This window comes from Leptonychotes weddellii, chromosome 4 (assembly GCF_054177405.1).
Source record: "Leptonychotes weddellii isolate Sample4059 chromosome 4, ASM5417740v2, whole genome shotgun sequence".
Lineage (NCBI taxonomy): Eukaryota > Metazoa > Chordata > Mammalia > Carnivora > Phocidae > Leptonychotes > Leptonychotes weddellii.
In genome coordinates this window covers 83,660,257-83,687,309 of record NC_138372.1, presented here as the reverse complement: position 1 = coordinate 83,687,309, position 27,053 = coordinate 83,660,257, and the positions used below count along the sequence as shown (strand labels likewise).

Genomic DNA, 27,053 nt, shown 5'->3' with positions numbered 1-27,053 from the left:
AGTTTGTTTCTCAGAGTCCATAGTCTCTCATGGTTCGTCTCCCCCTCCGATTTTCCCCCCTTCATTCTTCCCTTCCTACTATCTTCTTTTTTTTAACATATAATGTATTATTTGTTTCAGAGGTACAGGTCTGTGATTCAACAGTCTTACACAATTCACAATGAAACAATACTTCTACAAAGCTACTTACAGTCAGTGAAGTATATATATGCTGCTTTGTATTTGTTCTCAGATTTACTTGCAAAATCACGTAAAAAACAGTCTACAGACTTAAAAAAGGTTAGATGTTAATATACATTTAACCAAATACTGATTTAAATATGCTAGCTTTTGAAATAACTAAGATTATTCTTTTTAATAAAATAAAACTTCTAACTTTCTAAAAGTTTACTTTATAAACTGATTTCTTTTTAAATGCTATGTTGTCTAGACAGTAATAGCTAAAAACCTAAGTAGTAAGGTATTATGTATGAACAGAGTACAGTTTCAGCAATGAGAAGATCCAGGAACAATTCAGTGAGAGAGAAGCTAGAAGCCATACATAAGACCATCAGAAGGTAACAAATCAAGGAGCTGAGAAGCCAATGAACATACTGGAAATGTTATCTTATCTGGATAATGAAACCATTGAGACTATGATTGAAGAGGTGCTGAAGAGAGTAACAGTGAGCTAGGAGTAAAACTGTCAAGGGATAATGAAAGACCCAGAGGTTGGGAAATGACTGCAAGGAGGAGGAATGGCAGGTAATACAGTCTGGTAGTTCTTACATGCCTCAGTGCTGGTAGTTTGTTTATTTTTAGTGCTGGTAGTTTTAAAGATACAATGATCTGGAAGCAAAAATGAAGAACACAGAATTTAATGATCTCTCCTCCATCTGTTTCTTTATCTCCTTCTGGAAGTCCTAGAACTATTTCTGTTAGATCTCATGGCTCATCCAGCAAGTCTCCTATCTTTCCCCCATAATTTCCATGACTTTGTTTTTTTGCTTTGAGATATTCCATTTTGACCTTCTAGGCTATTAATTCAAATTTCAATGAGGATTATCCTTTTCTGCAATTAATTGTTTAACTGAGAAATCACATTTTTGAACTTCAGTAAGTTTTTTATGTGCTATACTCGACTCTCCTTATGTGTGTTATTTTTCTGTTCAGGTCATCGTCCTTCTCTCCAAGCAGCTATATTTTATAAGATGTGTATTTTCTTCATTCTTACTGAACTTCCTCTCTCTGGCAGCTGACCCACTTAGATGTGTCAATGCTTTCCTTTGTCAACTCATTGAGGCTTAGGTTTGTTGTTGAAGAACCCTAAATACAGGCAGTTCCACAAAAGGAGGAAGGCAAAAAGATTTCCCCTCCTGAGGGCTGTAGGTATATAAGCAAACAAACCACCAGGGCTTCTCTTTTTCACCAACTGACCTTTCCCCTGGGGTTCAGAAAATCTCTTATAGCCAAACTCTTCCTGAAATCTGTCATTTTATGACCCCTGGTTGGGTATACTCTGACACTGGTCTCCAGGGGCTCACCAAGCCACTGAGGAAAGAAGTCTCTCACTAGTTTCTCCACTAGTGTCCAACGAGCCCAAGCCCTTACTGGTACCCACAGGGCTGTAGGACACAGGTAATCGACTCAGGACTGAAAGAGAAACTAGAGTTGGTTATAGTAGAAAAAGGAGCCACATTCAGGTACCATTTTCTCTGAGTCCTTTGCTCCTTTACTAAATACACAATTCTGTATCCTGCTTCTGTCACTTAACATTAAAAATGAACAATTACTTAAATCACTAAAATTTCCTAGAAATCTCATTTTCAATGGCCACATAGTCTTTCATACCATTATCTGTTAATGCTAAGAATTAGCATTAGGATATAAAATGTGACTGAAACCCACTAGCAGCCAGGAGCGCCTGGGTGCCTCAGTGGGTTAAGCATCTGACTCTTGGTTTTGGCTCAGGTCGTGATCCCAGGGTCCTGAGAGCAAAACCCACATCAGGCTCCCTTCTCAGTGCGGAGTCTGCTTAGGTTTCTCTCGCCCTCTCCCCCTCCTTCCCACTCTCTTTCTCTCTAAAATAAATAAATATTTTAAAAAAGAAAAAAACACCAGCAGCCAATATGCAGAGACTAAACAGTGAATGTCTGATTTTTTTTCCTGCTGTCTAATAGAATCAGAAGAAATGAAACTGGAATTGCCAACTTACATTCTGAGTGGGAATATGCCAAAGGATGTATTGGAAAATTCTCAGATATTATGGTATTTACTTGGCTCTAAAAGTTTGGCTTTAAGTATGAGCTCAATTACAGATCACAGACTAAGATACTCCTTTGACATATAAAACATATTTACACACACGCTTAGATGCATACATACATGTGTGTATATGTATACATAAATGTACGCTATAGAGAAGTCACTAAGATAAAGGATTAAACCAAGACTGTTTCTTTTATGTGTATTTCTGTCGTCCCAAAAAATATGCTTGCACAGGAACAGCACTGAGTAACAAATTACTCAAAGAAACTACTGTTTTATACAATTAAATTCTGCTTTCATATATGGGGGAGGGGGGATTTTTCACTTAATATATTCTCATTGAGAAGAGTGCAAATGAAACGATTTTCTAACATAGAAAAACTTTCCTAAGCAAACTAGTTTATGGCACTGTTTTTCTAATAAAGAATGTTTTATTTGAATTTTCTATGAGAAAATGATGTCAGTGGTGAATGACGAACATGCCTTTTAAAGATTAAAAATACTCACCTTTGATGTTGGAGAGATAAAATAAAGAGCTTTCATTTGTCTGACAGGTTCTCGATTCTTATAAATATTCTCCACAACTAATAAAAAAAAAAAGTAATTTTATATAACCAAGTATTTATACATTTGAAACAATTTTAAAATAAGCTTTACTTCTTATTTATAATAGGGAAACATATTTACATATACTGGGTTTAACATTTTCTTTGTCTCCATTTGATAAATTTAAAAATCCCAAAAATGGGGGCGCCTGGGTGGCTCAGTCGTTAAGCATCTGCTTTTGGCTCAGGTCATGATCCCAGGGTACTGGGATCGAGCCCTGCATCGGGCTCCCTGCTTGGAGGGAAGCCTGGTTCTCCCTCTCCTGCTCCCCCTGCTTGTGTTCCTGCTCTCGTTATCTCTGTCAAAAAAAAAAAATCTTTAAAAATCCCAAAAATGTAGGGATGCCTCAGTGACTCAGTCGGTTAAGTGTCCAACTCTTGATTGTGGCTCAGGTCATGATCTCAGGGTCCTGGAACTGAGTCCCACATCAGGCTCCATGCTCAGCACAGAGTCTGCTTGTCCCTTTCCCTCCCCCTCTGCCACTTGCACTCTCTCTCTCTCTCAAATAAATAAATAAAATCTTAAAAAAAAAAAATCCCCAAACTGTATCTTCCCTAAAACTAAACTCTGGGCTAAGTGCTCATCTTGAGGAAAAAAAAGATAAAGCAGCTATTTCATAGTTAGGTCTACCAGCATAAGCAAGCAACAAGCCATGAAGAAAGCAAGAAAATGCATTAAAAATGAAAGTATGTATTTCTTCTTAAAAATATTCTACTATAATAGCAAATATGATACCAGATATCAGGCTAAGCACTTAACATGAATTATCTATTAAACCTTACAGTAAGTATTATATAACAAACCTATAAAGTAAGTATTTTACAAATAAGGAAACTGAGGCTTGAAGTTGTTAGGTAACTTGTCCAAGTTACACAGCCAGAGAGCAGAACAGGTAAGATTCCAACCCAGATCTGTTTGACTCCAGAATCCAAGTTTTTAACCACTATAATATTCTTTTTTTTTTTTTTTTTTGACAGAGAGAGACACAGCAAGAGAGGGAACACAAGCAGTGGGAGTGGGAGAGGGAGAAGCAGGCTTCCTGCAGAGCAGGGAGCCCAACGCGGGCCTTGATCCCAGGACCCTGGGATCATGACCCGAGCCGAAGGCAGACGCTTAACGACTTAGCCACCCAAGTGCACCTTAACTACTATAATATTCTTTAAATAAACTGCTAATTAACTCTTATTCTTTTAAAACTATGCAATATTTATATTTTTTAAATGAAATATCACAATTTACTCAATTATAGTTTTATTATTGAAATTAAGAAGTTCATAAGGTTAACTTACGTAAAGTGAAGTAAATTTAAAACTAGTAAACTCTAAATTGTCAAATTAACTGTTAAAGCTATATTAAAAAAAAAAACTAAAGTATCATTCTACAAATCAAGAGAACCATCTTTTAAGACTAAAGTTGGCAAAGGTCCTGGAAAGAATTAAAAAGATTAAACTTGGGGTGCCTGGGTGATTCAGTCAGTTGAGCATCCAATTCTTGATTTCGGCTTAGGTCATGATCTCAGGGTTAAGGGATCAAGCCCCGTGTGGGGCTCTGTCCTCAGTGGGGTGTCTGCTTGAGATTCTCTCTCCCTCCCCCTCTGCCCCGCCCCCCACTTGTGTGCAGGCACACTCTTGCTAATAAATAAATAAATATCTTAAAAAAAAAGATTAATCTGACAGGCAAGGGAGGCTACTGTTGGACTTCTCTGATAAATATGGCGATTCACCTTTTTATTCCTATATTTATACTAATAAAGTATAGGTTTATCATAGCTTTTTTTTTTTTTTTTAAAGATTTTATTTATTCATTTGACAGAGAGAGAGACACAGCGAGAGAGGGAACACAAGCAGGGGGAGTGGGAGAGGGAGAAGCAGGCTTCCCGCGGAGCAGGGAGCCCGATGCGGGGCTCGATCCCAGGACCTGGAAGCATGACCTGAGCCGAAGGCAGACGCTTAACGACTGAGCCACCCAGGCGCCCTGGTTTATCATAGCTTCTATTAGGATATCAAATAAGGTTTTCAAGGAAATATTTAATTTTATTTTTATCTCCATTCCCAACAATTATAATTTCACCTTTAAAAGATTAAGGGTTAGGGGTGCCTGGGTGGCACAGTCAGTTAAGCAATCGACTCTTGGTTTCAGCTCAGGTAGTGTTGGCGTTCTGAGATCAGGGCCCGAGACTGGCCTCACACTGAATCTGCTTCAGATTCTCTCTCCCTTTCCCTCTGCCCCTCCTGCTTGTGCTCTTTCTTTCTCTCTCTCAAATAAATAAATAAATCTTAAAAAAAAAAAAGATTAAGGTTAAATCTGTATAAACTTACTTTTATTGCTTAATACTCAAAATCAAGTGTCTTACAGTCATCTTATGCTATATATACTATTATGTTTGGTGGGTAATGTACATGTTAATGTGTGAAAATACTATGATATGATTTAGAATACAGACTTTGAAAATACTCTTAAATGTCTGGTTATTAATAGCACAAAGTGCCACTTCTTCAATTCCCTGGAAAATGGATATCTATAAGAGATTTTTTAAAAAGATTTTTATGATTATTCCTATACAGTGACAAAGGAATAATCTAACTCCCAGTCTATTTTTTAAAAGGGTTCTACTTTTTCTCATCAATTTTTTAAAACTTCTAAGTCAGTACTGAATATTTTCACAAATGACCTGAATGATGACAGAATGTATGATCACTGAATCTGCAATGCCAAGTCTAATCGAGGGAATCTCAATTTGAGAGCCCATGTGGGACTCAAAAGGACTGGGACAAGTTCAAGTTGGTAGATATGATGATGATTAAACCAGAGCAAACCAAGGTGAGCACATATAAGGAAGCAATGTTCTCCATGATAAACAGTCCTTATGAAATGCTTCTCAAAAAAAAAAAAAAAAAAAGGCTTTCTGTGGTCAAATAAATTTAGAAAACTGAGTACTACACCTGAACCCAGGGGATCCACATACCCGCTGGCACAGAAAAAAATCTCTGGAAAGTCCTAAAGAAACCTGTTTAGCTTTGTCTAATGCTATTTCCCAAACGTACTTGCCAACAGAATCTTTTCCTTGAAGAATATCTATCAACGCCGAACACACAGTAAGAAACACTGGTCTACAAAAGTTCAATAAAACCTCCTTACAGTGCAAAATGTTTCTGTAGTTTCACAGAGTTTTCATACACATTAGCAAATGGTTCTCACTCTAGTTGCAAATCAGAATGACCTCTGGAAACTTAAACTTCGTGGCTTAATCAACATTACATTTGTCCAATAGTAGAAAAATCAAGGCTTTAATCTTCTAATTTTTTTTTTTTTAATGGTTAAAATGTCAAGCTCTTTTTTTTTTTTAAGATTTTATTTATTTATTCATGAGAGACACAGAGAGAGAGAGAGAGAAGCAGAGGGAGAAGCAGGCTTCCCGCTAAGCAGGGAGCCCGATGCGGGACTCGATCCCAGGACCCTGGGATCATGACCTGAGCCAAAGGCAGATGCTTAACCATCTGAGCCACCCAGGCGCCCTTAATCTTCTAATTTCTAGTTGAGAGTTTTTCCACTGAGAAGACCATAAATACCACAAAGACAAACTGAATATATAATCAATAATAAAAGATTATATATTAAAGATTTTATATTTAGGGGTGCCTGGGTGGCTCAGTCGGTTAGGCGGCTGCCTTCGGCTCAGGTCATGATCCCAGAGTCCTGGGATGGAGCCCTGCATCAGACTCCCTGCTCCACGGGAAGCCTGCTTCTCCCTCTCCCCACACCCCCTGCTTGTGTTCCTTCTCTCGCTGTGTCTCTCTCTCTCTGTCAAATAAATAAACTCTTAAAAAAAAAAAGATTTTATACATAAGTATCAAAATAAACATATAAAAGCTTTTAGATAATCCTCCCCTTGTACACAATGCTCAGGTTTTCTTGAAAATACTGGTGTACATTTGAACCTAACAAGTAGCAGTGACAGAGGGTACACATCCTACATTAAGTTCCAAAATATAAAAGAATTATATTTGACTTGTAAAAACTTTTATTTATTTATTTGAGAGAGAGAGTGAAAGCCAGAGAGTGAGTGAGCACACACAGAAGGAGGAGAAGCAGACTACCCACTGGGCAGGGAGCCTGATGCAGGGCTCGATCCCAGGACCCTGGTATCATGACCTGAGCTGAAGGCAGACACTTAACCGACTGAGCCACCCAGGCACCTCTATATTTAACTCTGAGTCTCAGTTTCCTCATTATCAGTGAGGGTATTTAAGATCTCTTTAAAGGGTTGTCATGGGGCGCCTTGATTTTATAACACAACCTTACTATCCACTTAAAGCAATGCGTGAAAACCAGCAATATTTATAAAAACACTGAGGTTAACCCAGTGTGTCAACATTCAAAACCATTATCAAATATGTAAGAGTTAAAAATTTCAATAACAAACTCAACAAGGCAACTGACTTAGTTTTGGTCAGGAGCACTGAATTATAATCTCAGCTGAAGAAAAAACTTCCAGGGCTTATTCTGAGGACTCACAGAGAAAAGAATGTCCAGTGTAATTATTATGGCTAGTGTTATAAAAATAAAACATAACCTCTTCAGAAACACAATGACTAAAATTTATTAATACTTCAAACTTTCCCAATCACAATAAAAAACGTTTTCATGATGAGTATTAGTAACACTTACCAGTTATACCCTCGGCTAGAAGATCTGTCATTTTGCAACATGATGCCAAAAGCTTAGTGGTAAATTCATCTAAAAGCATTATCTTAAAATGAATATCAATTAAGAAATAGTATAAGTACTTGATTGCCAAGAATTCACAAAAGACAGAATTTAATACATTAAATCTACTCAAACATAGACCTTTTATGACATAAAATGAAAATATTAGGGCAGCAGGCAAAATTATCTCAACTCACCTTTTAACTTGTATGACCTGGAGATTTATTTTCTCAATATACATACATATAATATCATACATAAGTAAGCAAAAAGAAACATTTCCATTTTGAAGCAGAGAACTTGTTCATTTTAAATGTATCTTGTGTTTAACATCAAATTTTCTTAAAATTATAAAATTCCACTTCTGGAATAATAAATGTTCCAGGTGCTGTTGTAATCATTTGCCATGGATTAATTCATTTAATCTTTACAACCAAACTATGAGGTAATACTGTCCCTATTTTATAAACAAGGAACAGAGAGATCAAGGAATTTATCCAAGAAGCCACAGCTATCAAGTGGTGAAGCTGGGATTTGAACGCAATCAGTACGGTTCCAGACTCTATACTGTTACAGAAGTATAATAAGGACAATATATCGATGTCCTCAATTAAAGGGCAAAATATGCAAATTCTACCTTCCATTCGCCTTCTTTCTTGCAGTCATCAAACACTGTTGCTTTTATCTCTGCCAAAAAAAAAAAAAGAAAGAATTATTTATAAATCTTAATCAACAGTTAGAAATATAATAATAGAATAACTACTCAAAAGATCAAAAACATTGGGGAAGCATCCAACTTGAAAATCTGCTAACCTATATAAAAAGTATATATACTTGTTAAACTCTAGGTGAAAATCCAGTTATCTTTAATACCTAACATTTATTTATTTATTTTTAGAGCGAGAGAGCACACACTCACACACTCAGACCAAATCGGGGGAAGGGCAGAGGGAAAGAGAATCTCAAGCAGACTCCCTCCCCACTCCCCCCATCCCTGGGCCAGGAGCTCAGCTGGGGCCTCCATCCCATGATCTTCAGATCATGACCTGAGCCAAAATAAAGAGTGGGACGCTCAATTGACTGAGCCACCCAGGCACCCCCTACCTATATTTAAACTGTAATATGTTTTTAAACTTTTGAGAATAAAAGTATTATGAAAGACTAATATACTTAAGAATATATTTAAGTATATAAATATATCTGGAAAATATTTCTGAAACTATTAACTGATTTGCTTTTTCCTATTCTACTTAAATCCCAAGTAAACAAGAAGAAAACAAAACCCATAGGAAAATCCCTAACTAGTCCATTGCTAAATTATATCTGATAATCGAAACTAGGTACTTTTCTTCCTGGTTTAATGCAATACAATTTTCAACAATTTATATTCTAGCAATAGATACAAATATTCAGCCTTGATTTATAATCAATAAATATTAACATTTTCCTTGCAATGATTTTCAAAATTGATCTAAATATATTTTTCAAATTAGTTCACGGATTTACAAAAACTTTTTTCTTATATATTAAATAATACACATAGCAATTCATACAAATACCTGTTGTTCTACTTCATAATTCCCCACATTTAATGTTTCATTAATTTTCAATTTTGAAAATAATATGTAGTATGTAATAAATAAAATATAATTAAAATATAAATTATAGTAACTTCTAATTTCACTAATTCCTGGTACTGAGATGTTTATATAATTCATTTAAACTTTTCTAATTTATATTTAAGTTAATGCTTGTAGAAATATACCATCAATTTTTGGCATCACATTAAAAAAATGACATGTTCAAGCAAAGGATATATTTAATAAGGATTACTAATAATCATCATAAGAAGTATGATCTGGAAGGTTTTACTGTAATTGGGAAGCCTTGAAAGTGTTAAGAAGTACTAGTAAAGGTGCTTATATATGTTTGCTAGGAAGATTATAATGTTAAATGAGAATTATGGCAAAAGCCTAGAGTGTTGAATGCTAGTTTAAGCCTAACGCACTGGTTTCTTCTACTCTACAGGCAGAGATGAAGGATTTTCTCAGGCAGAGTTCAGACACTAAAATACTATGCTACTTCCCCTTCTAAGCTTGCGTTATTTCTATATACCTCAAGCAGGCTGCAAATCAAAGAAATAAATGCTCATGAATTTATGACTGAGCAGCTTGAAGAGTTTCCTAGGAAGAACTCATCTCATCATAGTCTTTAAAACCTTAGAAACTACACTGACCTATATGGTAGAAACTAGTCGCATGTCACTACTGAGCACTTAAAATGTGGCTAGCCCCTGAACTGGGATGTCCTGAAAGTATAAAAGTTGCTAAAGTAGGGGCGCCTGGGTGGCTCAGTCGTTAAGCGTCTGCCTTCGGCTCAGGTCGTGATCCCAGAGTCCTGGGATCACCAGGTTTCAAAGACTTAGTACAAAAAAAGGAATGGAAAATATTAATTTTTTATATTTACATGTTTAAATGATAACATTTTAGAAATTTATTATTAAAATGATCCTCATCCATTTCTCTTTACTTTTTTTTAGTGTGGCTATTAGAAAATTTTAAATCGTATATGTTGCTTGCATTCTATTTCTACTGGATAGTGCTGCCTTGGAATCCAAAGGCAAATACCCAAATACCCAGACAGCGTTAGCATCTTAAAAATAAACAATAAAGAAATAACTAGCTTTGTGGACTAGAAATTAGGGGCATCCGTGAAAAGTGATATGGTCACAGGTAAAGTATGTTTGGAAGGGAATCAAAGGAAATCACATCAACTAATATTACAGAACTAAAGAGGCATTTCCTCCAAATACTAATGAAAATTATTTGACCTTACATACGTTTCTCTAGCACCCCAAATATGGATATATCTCAAGCCTCAATTCCCTTAGTCTACTTGCTCTACTCTCTCCCTCAGAAACCGTATTCATCCTTGAAAGTTTCATCTATCAGATCCATCCTTCACTTTTGCCAACATTATTGAGATATAACTGACACAAAACACAACTTCAAGATATACAATGTGCTGATCTGATACACATATACTGTAGTATAATTACCACTGTAATGTTACTTAACATCTCCAACACCTCACATAATTACCATTCTTTTAGTAATTTTGGGACATAAGAACATTTAAGATCTATCTACTTTAGCAACTTTTTTTTTTTTTTAAAGATTTTATTTGACAGAGAGAGACACAGCGAGAGAGGGGAACACAAGCAGGGGGAGTGGGAGAGGGACAAGCAGACCTCCTGCGGAGAAGGGAGCCCGATGCGGGGCTCGATCCCAGGACCCTGGGATCATGACTTGAGCTGAAGGCAGACGCTTAATGACTGAGCCACCCAGGCGCCCCTACTTTAGCAACTTTTTTTTTAAAAAATTTTATTTATTTATTTGAGAGAGAGAGAGAATGAGAGAGAGCACATGAGAGGGAGGAGGGTCAGAGGGAGAAGCAGACTCCCTGACGAGCAGGGAGCCCGATGCGGGACTCGATCCAGGGACTCCAGGATCATGACCTGAGCCGAAGGCAGTCGCTTAACCAACTGAGCCACCCAGGCGCCGTACTTTAGCAACTTTTAAGTATATAGTACAGTGTTGTTATCTATAATCATAATACTGTGCATTAGATCCCCAGAACCTTCTCATCTTCTAACTGTAAGTTTGTACTCTTTGACCAACTTCTCCCCATATCCCCGAACCCCCAGCAGTCCTTCAATTTTCTACAAATCTTACAGCCTATCTCTCCTTCATTCAATTATACAGTACAGGTTTAAGCACTTACATGCCTCAAATTGAGATTATAGTTTCCTAAAAACTGCTCTAGACTTCTCTAAGAGTTTTATTGGCATGTTCTTAGTCATAGTCTTTGGATATTTCCTCCATCCCCCAGATCCAATAATCAGACAGTGTTGATTGTTCTTTCTGGTGACTGCCACTATCCCCAACATTGCCTTGATTCTCATCATCTCTCACTGAACTACTGCAATAGTCACCTACCTGGATTTCCTGCTTTCTACCTCCAACCCCTTTGCCATTTCAATCCATTTTTTCACACTGCTGTCAGTTATCTTCCTGAAGCACAATTTGTTTATATCAAAGCCCACCTCGAAATTCCTTCAAGTGTTTGCTCCTGCCTACAAAATAAAATCTAGATTTTACTATTCAACATCCTCTACCAAGTAGCCTCTGATACTCTCTAAGTTGATCTTCCACCAGTCCAAATGCTAGCCAAATAACGACTTCTTTTTTAAGATTTTATTTATTTATTTGAGAGAGAGAGAGAATGAGAGCACATGAGAGGGGGGAGGGTCAGAGGGAGAAGCAGATTCCCCACCGAGCAGGGAGCCCGATGCGGGACTCGATCCAGGGACTCCAGGATCATGACCTGAGCCAAAGGCAGTCGCTTAACCAACTGAGCCACCCAGGCGCCCGCCAATTAACGACTTCTTAATACCAACTACTCTGCTTTGCTCATTCTTTCTCCTAAATGCAAAAGGAAATGGATTTAAAACTAATACCAAAGAGGAAATGAAAACATCGAAGGGAAAAATGAGAGTAGAGCTAACTTAGTGTACAGCATCAGCAATGTGGAAGGTATACTTGCCACAACTCTCTTAAATCACACAGAAACTATTAATAAACCTGGCGACAATACAAGCGAAACTGGTTTGTCTGGAAAATAGGAAATCATCTATGAATAACAGTTGTTGTTTTCTTTTAAGATTTTATTTATTTATTTGACAGAGACCCAGCGAGAGAGGGAACACAAGCAGGGAGAGTTGGGAGAGGGAGAAGCAGGCTTCCCGCTGAGCAGGGCTCGATCCCAGGACCTTGGGATCATGACCTGAGCCAAAGGCAGACGCTTAACGACTGAGCCACCCAGGCGCCCCTAAATAACAGTTTTTATGGAAACCAAAAAGCCTAGCAATGTGTAAATCATAAAGAAGGAAGTAAGAGGGGAAAAATACCAGTACTAACGACAATCTCAACATGGATCTGGAAAAGGTACCCTTCTCTCTTTATCTGCTCTTATCTAAATCCAGGTCTCAAATTCAGTTCCCTTTTCTGTGATTTATACGTATGTATCTCCACCTGCTCACTAGATACCGCAGCCTTCACTTATGTTCTAAATCTAAACTATTTTTTTCCCTCCAAAACTGTTCCTTCTCTTTCCCTTTACCAATAAACAGCATCAGGTCTCCTAGACCTGAATCCTACTCTGGGATGACTCTCCCCCAGCTTAAATCCTATTTATTCCATCTCCAGAATCTTTCTCATACTCTCCATCCATCTTCTATCTCCTTTGCCACATTTTGGCCTTCTTTCTTGGACCAACACCATAACAGTACCAGTCTCTTTGCCTCCCACTCCAATTTATCACCCAAGTGCACATCCTCTTCTAACATCTATGAGGTTTTTTTCTAATAATCAAATTATTACAAAAATGGAATCAACACATATATATTACTCCATCACTTGCTTGTTTTCACTAAATATACATTACAGATACCCTTTATACAGAATATAAGCACATAGATACAAATCTTCTCTTTGATAGCTATAGTACATTCCTTAGTACAGGTACACCATAACTTATTCAATTATTCTCCTATATGACAAGTAGTCATCCTGTTCCCATTTTTGCCACATTATATAATGTTGCAATGAAGATCTTTATACATATATCTTTTTTTTTTTTTTAACACTTTATTTATTTGAGGGCGCCTCAGTCAGTTAAGCATACACCTTCAGCTCAGGTCATGATTCCAGGGTCCTGGGATTGAGTCCCACACTGGGCTCCCTGCTCGCCAAGGAGTCTGCTTCTCCCTCTACCCCTCCCTCTGCTGTGCACGCTCTCTCTAATAAATAAAATCTTTTTTAAAAAAGACTTTGAGAGAGAGAGAAGAGAGAAAGAGAGTTCATGTACTAGAAGGGGGAGGAGCAGAGGGACAAGCAGACTCTCTGCTGAGCATGGAGACCATCTCAGGGCTCCATCCCACAACCCCCAGATCATGACCCAAGCCGAAGTCACATGCTTAACCAACTGAGCCACCCAGGCACCCCTATACATATATCTTTATTTACCATTACTTTTATTTCTGAAGGCGAAGTTCCCATAAGTGAGATTGCTGGCATCAAAAGATACATGTCTCTTATTTTACTGTATGTTGCCAAATGCTTTCTCAAAAGTTTTTAACCATTCACATTCCCACCAGCAAGCTTCCCAATTACAGCATATCAATCTGATGGGTCAAAAAAAGGAATTAGTCTTGATTTCCATTTCCACTAAAAAACAATCAATTCAATGTCCTAATCTGCAAATCAACTGTTTCCATCCTTTATTGCTCTATTGAGTCATTATTTTCTATTTATCAATTTGCAGAAACTCTGTATATTAACCCTTTCTTCCTATGTGTGGTCAATATTTTCTTCAAATCTATAGGTTTAGCTGGTGTCTTCTACCATATAGGAATTTACAATTTTTATTTAATCAAGTCTTTTTTTTTAAAAAAAATGGGATTTGGGTTACCAGTTAGTTTTTTCAAAAGTCTAACTCCTGCTAGCCTGTATTTTCTCCACATTTTATTGTTTTACTTTTTACACTTTAGATCTCTAATACATATGGAATTCATTTTAACTTGGTAAAGCTGGACTAAAATCATGCCTAAGCTAATAACAAGGAGCAAAGAATCATGCTAAGCAGATGTCAGAGCAAAATGCCTTAAGACACAAATGATTTGTAAAATGTCATTAGACAATGAAAACCTAATAATAAATATTTATGACCTAAACAAAACAACACAAAAGAAAAACTATGGCGTAAGAGAAAACTATGAGGAATGCAAGTTGTCAGGATGCCTGGGTGGCTCAGCTGGTTAAACGTCTGACTGCCTTCAGCTCAGGTCATGATCCTGGGGTCCTGGAATCGAGCCTTGAATGGGGCTCTCTGCTCAGTGGGGAGCCTGTTCCTCCCTCTGCCTGCCACTACCCCTGCTTGTGTGCATGCTCTCTCTGACAAATAAATCTTTAAAAAAAAAAAAAAAGGAATGCAAGTGGAAATAAAGAAAATATAACAAAATGAAGATCTAAAAATGGAAACAAAGAATTCAAGCTAAAAAATCTTAAAGAACATGTAATCCAAACTCCTCATTCTTTAGGCTGGGAAAGGTAAGTATAATCTGGAGTGGAAACCAAGTCTTCTAACTCTTAGTCCAATGAGGAGAAATAATAAACTAGTCTTTTATAAGTAATGCATAATGACAATGTGTTTGAAAAATCAAAAAGCCAAGAGTCAAAAGCAGACTTGTAGGCCATAAAGAAATGTACATTCTCAGAAAACTTATACGTGTTACTAAATTCCTAATTAGGATTCCAGCAGATTCTGCTGACCTGTGGCCTAAGTTATTTAGTGAACAGGTAAGAATTTTTTTTTTTTTTTTTAAAGTAGGCTCCAGGCCCAGCATGGAACCCAACGCAGGGCTTGAACTCATGACCCTGAGATGAAGACCTGAGCTGAGATCAAGAGTCAGATCTTAACTGAATGAGCCACCCAGGCATCCCAGGTAAGAATCTTTATAAAGGTAAATCCAGGGGCCTGGGGCAGGAACAAATGCAATACTCGTTACTAGTCAGCTGAATAAAACAGATTGAACTGCACATGGGAAAAACCACTTAGGGCTTTCAAGGTACACTGTTTAAAAACTCTATGAAAGTAGAACATATGAAAACTGAGGACTACTTTAGACCAACTAAATGTATACAAAGGCAAATATCAAAGTGCTAATATTTCTAGGTAGCGACTTAGTAATTTCTGTATTTATTTCTGTAAAGAAAACACTTAACAGTGTAAGGTCTGGAGGGTTTCTCTCTTAAATATAAAGGTGTAAAAATAAAAAGCTACTGTTAACAAAATTATTTAATGGCAATATAAGTCAGAATAGTAATTATTCTGGGGAAGAGGGTAGGATTTGGACTGGGAAGGGTTATGGGGTACTTGGAAACATTCTCTATCGTGATCTAGGTGGTAGTTACGTGGATAAAAATTCATCCAGCTGTACACTTGGCATTAGCACACTTTACCATATGCTTAATGAAATCTTAGAGTCATTTCCCTTCAAAACAGAAATAAGAAAACAACTTCCTTTCAGCATTGTTTCAACAGAATCTCAAAAATGCTAGTGATTTTTTTTTTTGCTAATGACTGATATTTGAGAGAAAAAAAATTTTCCTTTTTAATGGTTCTTCACTATGTCTAAACTATTTAGCTCCAACCTACCTTTTAGTCTTCATCACCCTATTCCTTGCAAAAGGAATTGTTCCCTCTCCCATAAAAACTGTACTTTTTGGGGGCACCTGGGTGGCTCAGTCATTAAGCGTCTGCCTTCGGCTCAGGTCATGATCCCAGGGTCTTGGGATCGAGTCCCACATCGGGCTCCCTACTTAGCGGGAAGCCTGCTTCTCTCTCTCCCACTCCCCCTGCTTGTGTTCCCTCTCTCGCTCTCTCTGTGTGTCAAATAAATAAAATCTTTAAAAAAAAAAAATTGTACTTTTGCATGTTGGGCCATGGTTCAGATTTCCCTCTGTCTGGCAAAATCCTACTATATTTCAATTGCACTTCCTCTTTGTGGAGTCTTCCTTGACCGACTCCCAGAGAGGAAATGATTCCTTTTTTTTCTCTTCTCCCACGAAACCGTTTTGCACTAATACAGCACGTGCTACTTGTGTGCCAGCACCTCCCACTGAACTGTGAATTCCAGGAAGTCAAGATATATGCACCTAAAATAATGTGCAGCATAGATACTCAATTAATACTGATTAATATATGACTGTACAAATATCCAAAAATTAAAAGAAAATTTTGCTTGATAAGATAAACTTAAAATGACCAGAATGAAAATATACATAAAACAAAAACAATTGATTAAAACAAATATATTTTATACGTGCTTACATTTGCATGGAAAACTTGTAGAAGAATTTGTAAGAAACCTAAGAGTGGCTGTATCTGGAAAGGGAGGCTGGGACAATCTTCTGCTATCAAAATTTTTTGGCCACCTCAAGGTATTTAGACACTTAAAAATGTTAATAGCAAAGATTAAGAAATAGCATGGAAAATGCTATGTCAGTATTAGGTATTTAAAAAAAGGAAGTCACTGATACCATAAATTCTTTTATGTTGTGACTTAAAACATCTATTAGATTTGCATATAAATGTTATGTTGTTTTCCTAAGGGATAAATAGAGGTTTTAGGCTGATCTTTGAAAATATTTCTCTGTAAAAAACATTTTGTGTGTGTGGATAATTTTTACTAGTAATAAATTACAAGATAATTTTGAAAAATAAAAAAATAAATAAAATAAATAAAAAAAGGAAGTCACAGAATGACGAATAAGAAAAAATATATCTGTAGCTATATAAGGACTAAAAGGAAAATGTGAAAAAGGGGAAAAGCTTATGATTAAACGTGTAAAGGACTGGCTTAAATACATTCCGATTACTTTTATTTGTAATTTTTCTAGATCAACTTTCTCTTAACATTTCCTATAAAATAAGTGCTATGAATCACAGACATCAGACTACTATTTACAGACAAGAAAAAAAGACTGTGTTAAGGAAAAAAAAAATGCCACAGGTGGCTTAAGCTTGCTTGGAGGTTGATTTAATTACTCTTGTTTTGCTGCCTTTTTTTTTTTTTTTTTTGCTGCTTTATTTTTTAAATAAACTTCATCAAATTTTTATTTAAAACCTTTTATCAGGGGGCGCCTGGGTGGCTCAGTCGTTAAGCGTCTGCCTTCGACTCAGGTCGTGGTCCTAGGGTCCTGGGATAGAGCCCCGCATCGGACTCCCCGCTCGGCGGAAGGCCTGCTTCTCCCTCTCCTACTCCCCCCTGCTTGTGTTCCCTCTCTTGCTGTATCTATCTCTCTCAAATGTATAAATAAAAGCTTAAAAAATAAATAAATAAATAAAACCTTTTATCAGTGATATTTTTGCTACTGCTTTCCTGTAGCAAAAAGTTTCAAATGAGCAATACCAAGCACCAGAAACTTTAACTGATTTTAAGTACGGATGTTAGTTTTGTAAATAAATATAGCCTTTGCAACTCAAAATAGTAAAGCCTTTTTTAAAAAAAGTGTTTTTAAGACAGTCCCTAAAGGCTGATCCCTTCTCATGGTTTCGGTCTCAGCTCAAATGTCACCTACTCAGAGAAACCTTTCCTGATCCATCTAGTTAAAGTAGCCCCCCGCATATATAGATCACAAACTGAAATGATGTTTATTTTTTGTTTACCTTTTTATTTCTTATTATTCCCTACTTGAATGCAAGCTTCGAGAAGGCTGGGAACTTGTCTGCCTTCTATTGCTGTATTCCCATAGGAATTCAGTAGTATTTATTGAATAAATGGGGAAAACTTTGGGTAGCAAAAAATGGAGAAAATTATAAAGCTAATCTACTGTTTACTGTTAACAAGCATTTGCATTTTGCTAGAGCCTGTTTGGAATTTAAAGCTCTAAATGACACAATAGTGGACCCAACTTTAAAAAGCTTATCAAGACACATTAGGCAGTAGTAAAAAGTGCCATTTGAGAAGGATAAACCAAATGCTACAGAAATATAAGAGGCTGGGTTAAAATAAGAAGCCATTATGGAGATAGTAGCCCCATCTGAGCCAAGACTTGAAGGCTAGCTAAAATTTGGATAGGTGAAGAACAGGCATAAGGGGAGCATTCTTGACCGAAATTTGCATAAAGATGGAGAAGATTTCAAGAAGAGTCAACAGTATAGACTAGTTGAACATCAAGAGCATACAAGGGAAAGGTAAATAAGGTAGGTTAAGGTCAGGTTATAAGTCTTCAAAAGCAGACTAAGTATTTGAAATCATCTCTAGACAACAGGAGAGGTCTCTCTCCACAGGTCTTCAAGCAGGAGATCAGCATGATCACAGCACTGCACTGTTAGAAGAATTCTGGCAGCTATTGGCCAGATAGACTGAGAACAAGGGCTTGGAGGGTTAGTTAGGAGGCAGAGGCTATTGCAAAAGACTGGGCATAAGATAAGCCTCTGAACTAAGGTTTAAATTAAACATTATAGAAAATCACAGACACGTGACATGTTAACTCTGCAGCCAGAAAGATCTGGGTGTGAATACTAAGTCTATATTTAATAGCTCTATCAGGTGTCTAAAAAATAGCTTTATTGAGATATAATTTGTATACCATATAATTCACCCAAAGTGTACAATTAAATAGCTTTTAGTATATTCAGAGTTGTGCATCCACCACCATAATCAATTTTAGAACCTTTTCATTACTCCAAAAGGAAACCATCCCCTTAGCCATCAACCCTGAGTCTCCCCATCTGCTCCTCCCCCCAGACATACACAGCTGCTAATCTACTTTCTGTCTCTATATATTTCTCAGTTATGGACATTTAATGTAAATGGAGTTATACAATATGTGGTTATTTGTGCATGGCTTCTTTCATCTGGCACAACTTTTTCAAGATTCCGCAATATTGTCGCATCTATCAGTACTTCATTTCTTTTTATTGCCTAATAGTCCTTGTCATTTACCTATTCATCAATCCATAGGTATTTGGGTTGTTTGATTTTTTTTGGCTATTATGAATAATACAGCTATGGTAATAGCTGTATCAGTTTTAACATATATGAAATAAAGATAATAATTCTTACCGAATTTTAATAGATGTAAAGAATAATGCCTGGCACAGAATAAATGTTCAAGAAATAGTCGTTTCCTTCTCCCTACATTTTGGGTAAATTGAAGGTTAAGTTATTTAGCTTTCTACCATGACCTAACTGTATTATCTTCAATCTAACAAAACCCTTCCCTAGTCAAATGTAGGATTCCCCTACCTCTTAGGAGATTCCTTCATCATTTCTTACAGACTCTATCATCTTTTGCTAACAGAACTCAGAGTCCCTCTTCTGTCTCTCTACTACCAAATGCTGAATGAATGTCATCTTGTTTTTTAGTTATGTTTCTATTTATACAAAGATTCAAAGAACTATTTTTTAACCCTGATATTTCTTTCCTTCCTTTCAGTCTCCCGTCTTATCTTACACTCCATCTGACATCCTGGTGCAATCTCAAGTTAACAGCACTAGACGGAAATTTTGTTATCTCTAAACTCTCCCTCTTGCCCAGTTTCCACACTATCAAAACTGATGTTACTATCATTAACTGTTTTTTTCTTATAAATGCTGATGTTAAGGAGCATATATATCTTGAAAATTATTTATACAGTGCAATTCACTACCCATTTTCTTATAAATGCACTTAAATACCATTGTGATTGAAAAATATTACCAAATCTTAAGTCACCCATGCAAATCTTAAAAAACAGAATGCCAAACTTATAATTATCAAATTTTTAAAAACATGTTATCATAACTTATTTTCCCCCTTCTATTATACGGTCGTTTTTAGTATCTAGTATGTTCAGCAATATGCCAGTTACTGATTTGGTTTTAATTTTACACAAGGAACTCTGTAACTCCCAGAATTTTGTTAACTCAAGTCACTTCTATCCTTTGCTTAACAAGCTAGAGTCAGAAATACTAATTAGATGTTACTCCCTTTTCCACTACTAGGCCATAATTAATTTGAACTCAGCAAGCCCAACAATGATGGTTCCTCCTGTTTGGTGGTTTCATTCCTTCTCTAACCTGGCAGACCTCGGTTTGGAGCGATTTTTATGAAATCGTAGATGATAAGGCAGAAGAGCAAAACATCAGTAACTAACAAGCAGTAAGTAGTACAGTCCTAACAGGAGGGAGTGGCCCGGAGAGTGTAGAGAGAGAAGTGAAGGTACAGCTTTTGTCCCGAGATTTAATCATTCAAATGGTTCTTTCTCAAGAACTCTTTAGAAAATGGGCTCCTCTAGGAATACAGGAATAAGGATCTATTTAACAGAAAGGTTTTGTTTTTCTTTTAGAGGACACCGAAAAGTGTAGTTATAAAACGCTGCTTGGTACTAAAACGAAGATGCAGAATAAGCAGTCTTTGGAAACAAGTGTGGGGAGAAGGGGAGGGGCGGGTTACAGAAACAGTGCACAGACTGTCCGGGGTGGAGAGACATCACCGACTGGTGGGGCTCCGGGCGGAGCCGAGGAGCGTAGGGAGCACCGCCGAAACCAGGCACAAGGGCCGCGGGAGAAAAAGCCAGGCTAGGGGCCGCCGCTCACCCAGGGCGGGGCCTCGGGGCCCAAGCCAGGCCGAGGCGAGGGGGTGCCCCAGGAGAGGAGGAAGGCCACTTGCTCCCGCACCCTGCCCATCCCTGGTGCTGGCAAGAAAGAGGGGTGGGAAGGAAAGCAAGAAAAAGTCCTAACAGGGACGCAGGTCCCAAAGCAACAAGTGCCCGCGGCGGCTCCCCAAGAGACTGCTGGTCCGGGGCAGGAAAGCAAGGCACGGTGCGGCGGCCTCCTGGCCTTCCCTCTCTCAGCCCCTGCCCCACCGCACTCACTCTGCCACACGACGCTCTTCAGCCCCCGTTCCGTCACCGGCGGCGCCATCTTCCCAACACTGCAGAAGAGCAGCGGCCGCCTCCCACCCGCAACCTACTTTAGCAGGGAGAAAGAAGCTAGGGTGGCTCCGCCCCCACTCAGAGGCCTCGCCCTCGGGTGACGACACGCGCGACTGCGTGGGGATTTCCGCCCACCCCTGGACGGAGGCTGCGCAGTGAGGGCGAAATCTGCCTGGGCAGTCGTGCGCCCCCTAACGGAAGGCTCGGTCAAGCAGAAGTTCGTCGACCTGTGAGGTCAAAAAGCGCAATGGTGCCTGTGGGTTGAGCGCTAACGCGTTGTTCGAAATTCCGAATTTCAAGCATACAGTACTTGAAGAAGTATTTCCTTCTCTTTGCGAAAGAAATCTCCACTTTGCGAAGCCATTCATAATACACTCAGTAGCCAGCTCAACTATCGAATAGAAAATTTATCCCTTAAAGGTTTTTTTATTCATTTTTCGAGAGGACATAATAATTGTAGAGAACTCTGAGGTCCCCTCCCGTGTGCCCCGAACTATGCAAGACTTTCAGGGCACTCAAATCAATGAAAGACCCACTTCTGAAGAATTTTAAATCTCCTTTGAGATCTCCATTCCTGGCATGTTGAAGGTAGTCAAAAGTTGATTGAAAAAGTAAATGCCTTGGGATGCCTGGGTGGTTTAGTAGGTCAAGCCTCTGTCTTGGGCTCAGGTCATGATCTTAGGGTCCTGGGATCGAGTCCCACTTCCCCTGTGTGCGCATTCGTGCTCTCTCACTAACAAGTAAGGGAAAAAAAATTTTTTTTAAGAAATTTTTGGCACTGAGGTATTTCCTGAGAGGGTTCTTTTGAGGTGAAATCAAAGTAGTCAATCACAAAATAAATCAGTTTAGTTGCTGAGAGCCCCATCTGTGACATAGCCATCATATACATTCAGAAAGTAGACTTTCCTGCAGATTTGCAAAGAACCAATAGTCTTAATAGGAAAGTGGAAACGGTTAGTTACTACACTCGTAATAATAATGGCTAATATTTACTGAGTGCTATTATATGCAAGGTATCATGGTAAGTGGATCATCTCACTGATCTCAAAGCAACCCTTAAAGACAGGGAAACTGATACTCAGCTTGTGGTGGAGTGAGGACTAGGATAAGGCATAAGCTACACAGAAAGCAATAGAGTAGTCTATGGGATAATTTGCAGTATATGCTCTGTAGGAGAGAAAAGGAGAATGAAGAATAAAAGCAGCCATAAAATGGGTTCAAGCACAACCTGTGGCATTAATGGTTTTTCCATTCATGGCTTATATGGGAATGGAAGCTGGAACCCTGGCCTCTTAAACCTACATTAAATGGACTCAGCTGCTCGAATCTTAAACAAATGAACACATCATTTCCCTCTCCCTCTTCAATCGAAAATCAGATTCTGCTTAGTATAGGAGGTGGGGCCCCAACCCATAAGAAGAAGACATGACAGTGCAGACTCACCCTTCTGAAATGGAGCTCCTTACCCTAAAGAGTCAAACCAAGACAGAGGAATGAGGTGGGTGAAGTGCCTCCAGGTGCCAGGGAATGACACAGAAAGGCCCTCTGGGCTTGGAAGTTTGACTTGGATCACATGGGATACAGCTGTGGCTCATGCCCCTGAAGGCTAGATTCCAAGGTGGCAGTGTGTTACAGTGGAACAAATGTGTGCCTTAGCTTCACAAAGATACAGGTCCACAACCTAAAATCCTGGCTCTGCCTCTTAGTAGCAGTGTGACTTCAAATACTTCAGTTTCATTGCATTTATGTGTTAACTATGATAAAACCTCATACCGCCCAACAAGATGAAAACACTGATTGCCATTTTACAGATGTGAAAACTGAGATTCAGAAGTTAAATAAATCATGTCAGACATTGGAATGGCTCCAAGACCATTGCCCTTTCCGTTGTAGCATATTGCATACCCTCCCTTGCTCCACTAATTTTGTATAACCTCCCTGAGCTGTCTGTCTCTTCTAGTTTGTTTGCCTAGGCAAATTGAACAAGGAATTTGAGTCTCCTGAACATGACATGGCAGAATGTAAGGTAAAATCCAACAACACTGGTCAGAGGCAAAACATCTGCCTATGATGTTGGGAAAGAATTTGAAAAAAGAAAAGTAATCATAATAACCAAAAGCTCTTAAGTTAGGGCAGATCACTCACTCACCATCTTATTCCCAGGTCTTCTTCATTAATAACTGATGACTTAATCATGATGATCCAGAGAAATAGTCTCCATAAAAATATCATGGATTAGTAGGTCTCATCAATGCTACATATTTACTTGGCCCCTTGAGAATTGTGTTTCAACTGGTTAGCTGTGTAAACATGAGTGAGTTACTTGACTTTTCTGAGTCTCATATTTCTTATCTATATAAAAGAATAATATTATCTAGCTCATAAAGTTGTTCTGAAAATGAACTGAGTATGTGGAAATCACCTAGAAGCACATGTGCTACATCCATGTTTTGGTTTTATGTTCACCCAGTGTCGACCATCTTGTCTTCTGTGGAATTCTGGCCAAAACAGCCCAGCCTCAGATGCCTGGGTAAAGTAAATGGTCATTTCATTTTCTGTCTTCATAAGGTATAGGTGTAATGGTCCCAGCTCCCTAGTGTCCTAGAACCAGGGATTCTGACCTTCATTTGGCCTTAGCCCTTGGCTCTTTGGCCATTCCAGTCAGCCATGGACATAGCTCTATTTGGAGAGAACACCTGCTGGCAAGTGGGCTCAGCACAGTCTCACATGGGCCCTGCACCACAGCCCAGAATGCTGCCCCAGTTCATGGTTGCCCTCACATGGCATGGACCCACTCTGAACCTCATAGAGCCCTCCAGATCTTCTCACCAATCTTTCCTCACATGTCACAGCCCTCTATCTTCTGTTAAATTAAACAAAGAGGCCATTAAACTGAGGTGGTTCTAATGTCTTAGCAGCCTGTGTAAGCAAACCAAAACCTAAGCCTAGAGTGTCTCAAGGTTAAGAAATCAAAATCTGGGGCTCCTGGGTGGCTCGGTTAAGCATCTACCTTCAGCTTATGTCATGATCCCAGAGTCCTGGGATCAGGCCCCGCGTCAGGCTCCCTGCTTAACAGGAGAGTCTGCTTCTTGCTTTCCCTCCCCCTATTTGTGCTCATGCTTGCTCTCTCTCTCTCTCTCTCAAATAAATAAATAAAGTCTTAAGAAAAAAAAATCAGAATCTAAGGACAACCAAACAGCCCAATAGGCTTTCTCAAATATGGAAACCCCTTAAGCTATAGCCAATCAAATAATATCCTTGCTTTCCTTCTATCTTCTTTATGAAGGTCTTTCCTTGAGATCCTGACAGTAGAGTGCTCCTAACCACTTCAGGTTTGGTGCTACTAAATTAAAATCAGGTTCTGTTCAAATTCTTAAAATGTTTAATATGCCCCAGTTTATCTTTTAACACTTCTTAGCCTAAAATTTTGCTTCAGGGAAGAGGTCACCAATGCAAACCTTTTAAGTTTCTCAAACCTGGCCACGTGTCACTTGGCAAGTTTGTTAAAACTAGATTCCCAAGCCTGGTCCCAGATGTACTGAATTAGAATCTCTAGAGGTGATGTCTGGAAATCCCTATTAAGCAATGAGTTCTCTAAGTGATGTAGATGCACCTAGTTCAGCTCCTGTTCATATACTGGTGTTTAAGAACAAAAGTGAATTAAACTCAGCCCTACTCTGTGGTGCTCTCTGATGCAACAAACTCTGTTTTTCCTACTCACACTATTTTTTTTAAAAAGATTTAATTAATTAATTTATTTATTGGACAGAGAAAGAGAGACAGAGAGCATAAGCAGGAGGAGCAACAGAGGGAGAGGAAGAAACAGGCTCCCGTGCTGAGCAGGGGGCGTGATGCGGAGACTCGATACCAGGACCCCAGGATCATGACCTGAGCCGAAGGCAGACGCTTAACCGGCTGAGGCACCCAGGTGCCCCTACTCACACTATTTTTTAATAAGCCTTCTAAGTACAAACATTTTTCTAGGTACAACAGATTTATATTATATATCATTGTCTTTCCTCTCCAAAGATGAATATAATGCAGTGTGAGTGGGGGATGTGACCAAGATTGATGGTCCTCCCCGCAAAAGATGTGTGCATGTCAGTCTGCCACTGAGGAAGGCTTTGCCTTGGCTGTCCCTCCATTGACGTCTTTGCTCACTCACAACCTTGACTGCAATCCTTCCAGCAACAGGCCAGCAGCTCTGCTTGCCCAGATGCTCACGCAGAGGTAACATCACATGATGCTCTGGCTTGGCGAACACTACAAAGGCTGTCCTGGAAGCTGCTTTCTCCAACCCACGCCGAGGTCCCGCTGGAGGTCTGTCTTGAGATGAGCCGGGTCTCCGCGTGGTGGCTTGAGGTCAAGCTCTCCGGGAGTGAACATTTGCAGCCCTTGAATGGCAAGAAGGCTGCATGGCAAGTGCCGGTGTCCATGAAATAGCTATGAAGTGCATGTGTGGAAGTCTGTGTGGTGTTTGGATATGAAATCTCAGAGACAGTTTCTGCGAAGCAGACCTTTTTACGTTTCCAGAACTTTTCCAGTGTGCGAGCTCACTGTGGCAGTCTTCCAGAGCACTTTCAGGATTAATTTCTCTACTGAGTCATCTCCATAGCAGATCTTGAACTCCTGTGCAGGTGAGGACACACCTGACCTTGCCTGCCTTCAGGAAGTGGAGTCAGAGTTGTCCTTCCAGAGGCCAAGAGAGCTTATTCTACCCTAGAGACATTGTTGTATTCTAATAGAGCTTTCCCCCTCTAATCACACTAACAAGTGAATCAACCCTGCAAAAGATATGGGAAGAATTTTTTAAAAACAAAGCCAAAAAACTATGCCTTTGACTCATACTCTTTCAATTTAAGTTACTCACTAGGTTAAGCCTCTGTTTTTATCGGTGGCTCACTGTGTCATTCTGGGCATTTCTTTTCCCTCTGTAAATCACTGAAAGGGCAAGGAAAGGGAAGAAGCCACAAGATACATTAAATACACAGACCTTTTCTTAAAAAGTCCTCAAATGTCTCTGAGAGTTAGCTTGGTGTTTTGATTTGAATTGCTGTTTTTGTAGCACTTCATGGCAAGAAAACAGGAAATTAAGACAATCTGAACTATTCAAAGGGCAAGAAGAAACTGACCAGTAGGTTCCAACTAACCAGGGTGCTTTAGGAAATGACCCCACCCACAGGCTCTTAGAGCTCAGACTGCCGACTCAGGACAAAGAATTTCCTCTCTATCCCCAGGCCAATTTGTTGTGTTCTCAGACAGCTCCCACGTTTTACTGATTCAAGGGGCTGTGTAGGGACAACATAATAACCCCATTTAACTGCTGAGGTAGTTCTGGGGAGGAAATTCCCCTGCAAGTGCAGGTGAGGCTGGATGCTGAGGACAAAGAATGCCTCCACGGAGTGATGTCAGGCTACCTCCTGTTAGAGCCCCCTTGCCTCAGGGAGATTGTTTTCCCTTTCTTTTCCAACCTGAATCAAATTTCCAGCATCATAGTAGCTTCTTTGAATTAGGGCTGTGGTTCTCAAACGTTAGCGTGCATCAGAATCACTCAGAGGGCTTGTTGAAACAAAGATTGCTGGGCCCAAGCCTGGAATTTCTGACTCATCACTCATTAGGTCTATGGTGGAGCCCCACAAATTGTATTTCTAAGAGGTTCCCAGATGTTGCTCATGCTGTTGGCCCTGGGACCATGCTTTGAGAACCAATGAATTAGGGTATTATGAGAACTGAGGTTACAATGCAAATATCTTTTAGAAGTAGCAACTTAAGATGTTAATAACTGGCATATAATAGAGCCTGAGATAAGCTTAAATGGATCCTGAATTAATAATAACTACCATTTATTAAGTGCTCTCTAGGGACGCCTAGGTGGCTCAGTCTTTGAGCGTCTGCCTTATCCCACCTCAACAGGCCTGGGCATCTACATTTTTTAAAAGTAATCTCTA

At 38.9% G+C, this 27,053-nt stretch overlaps 1 protein-coding gene across 4 annotated transcripts in view; it reads right to left on the bottom strand.

The window, feature by feature from the left end:
• STXBP3 (syntaxin binding protein 3) overlaps nucleotides 1–21,195 on the bottom strand; it is a 54,141-nt gene extending 32,946 nt beyond the window's left edge. For 2 of the 4 annotated variants that reach the window (XM_006742041.3, XM_081815583.1), the window contains exons 1-5: nucleotides 21,046–21,195; nucleotides 8,198–8,247; nucleotides 7,522–7,603; nucleotides 2,755–2,831; nucleotides 191–269 (exon numbers count right to left, since the gene is read on the bottom strand). In XM_006742041.3, coding sequence (XP_006742104.1) covers nucleotides 191–269; nucleotides 2,755–2,831; nucleotides 7,522–7,603; nucleotides 8,198–8,247; nucleotides 21,046–21,094 — 337 coding nt within the window. In that variant the 5' untranslated portion in view covers nucleotides 21,095–21,195. Of the gene's footprint in view, nucleotides 1–190; nucleotides 270–2,754; nucleotides 2,832–7,521; nucleotides 7,604–8,197; nucleotides 8,248–11,558; nucleotides 11,696–21,045 lie in introns of all 4 variants that reach the window. The other 2 variants (XM_081815584.1, XM_081815585.1) reach the window with 2 other exon arrangements.
• Between the last annotated feature and the right edge of the window lie 5,858 nt (nucleotides 21,196–27,053).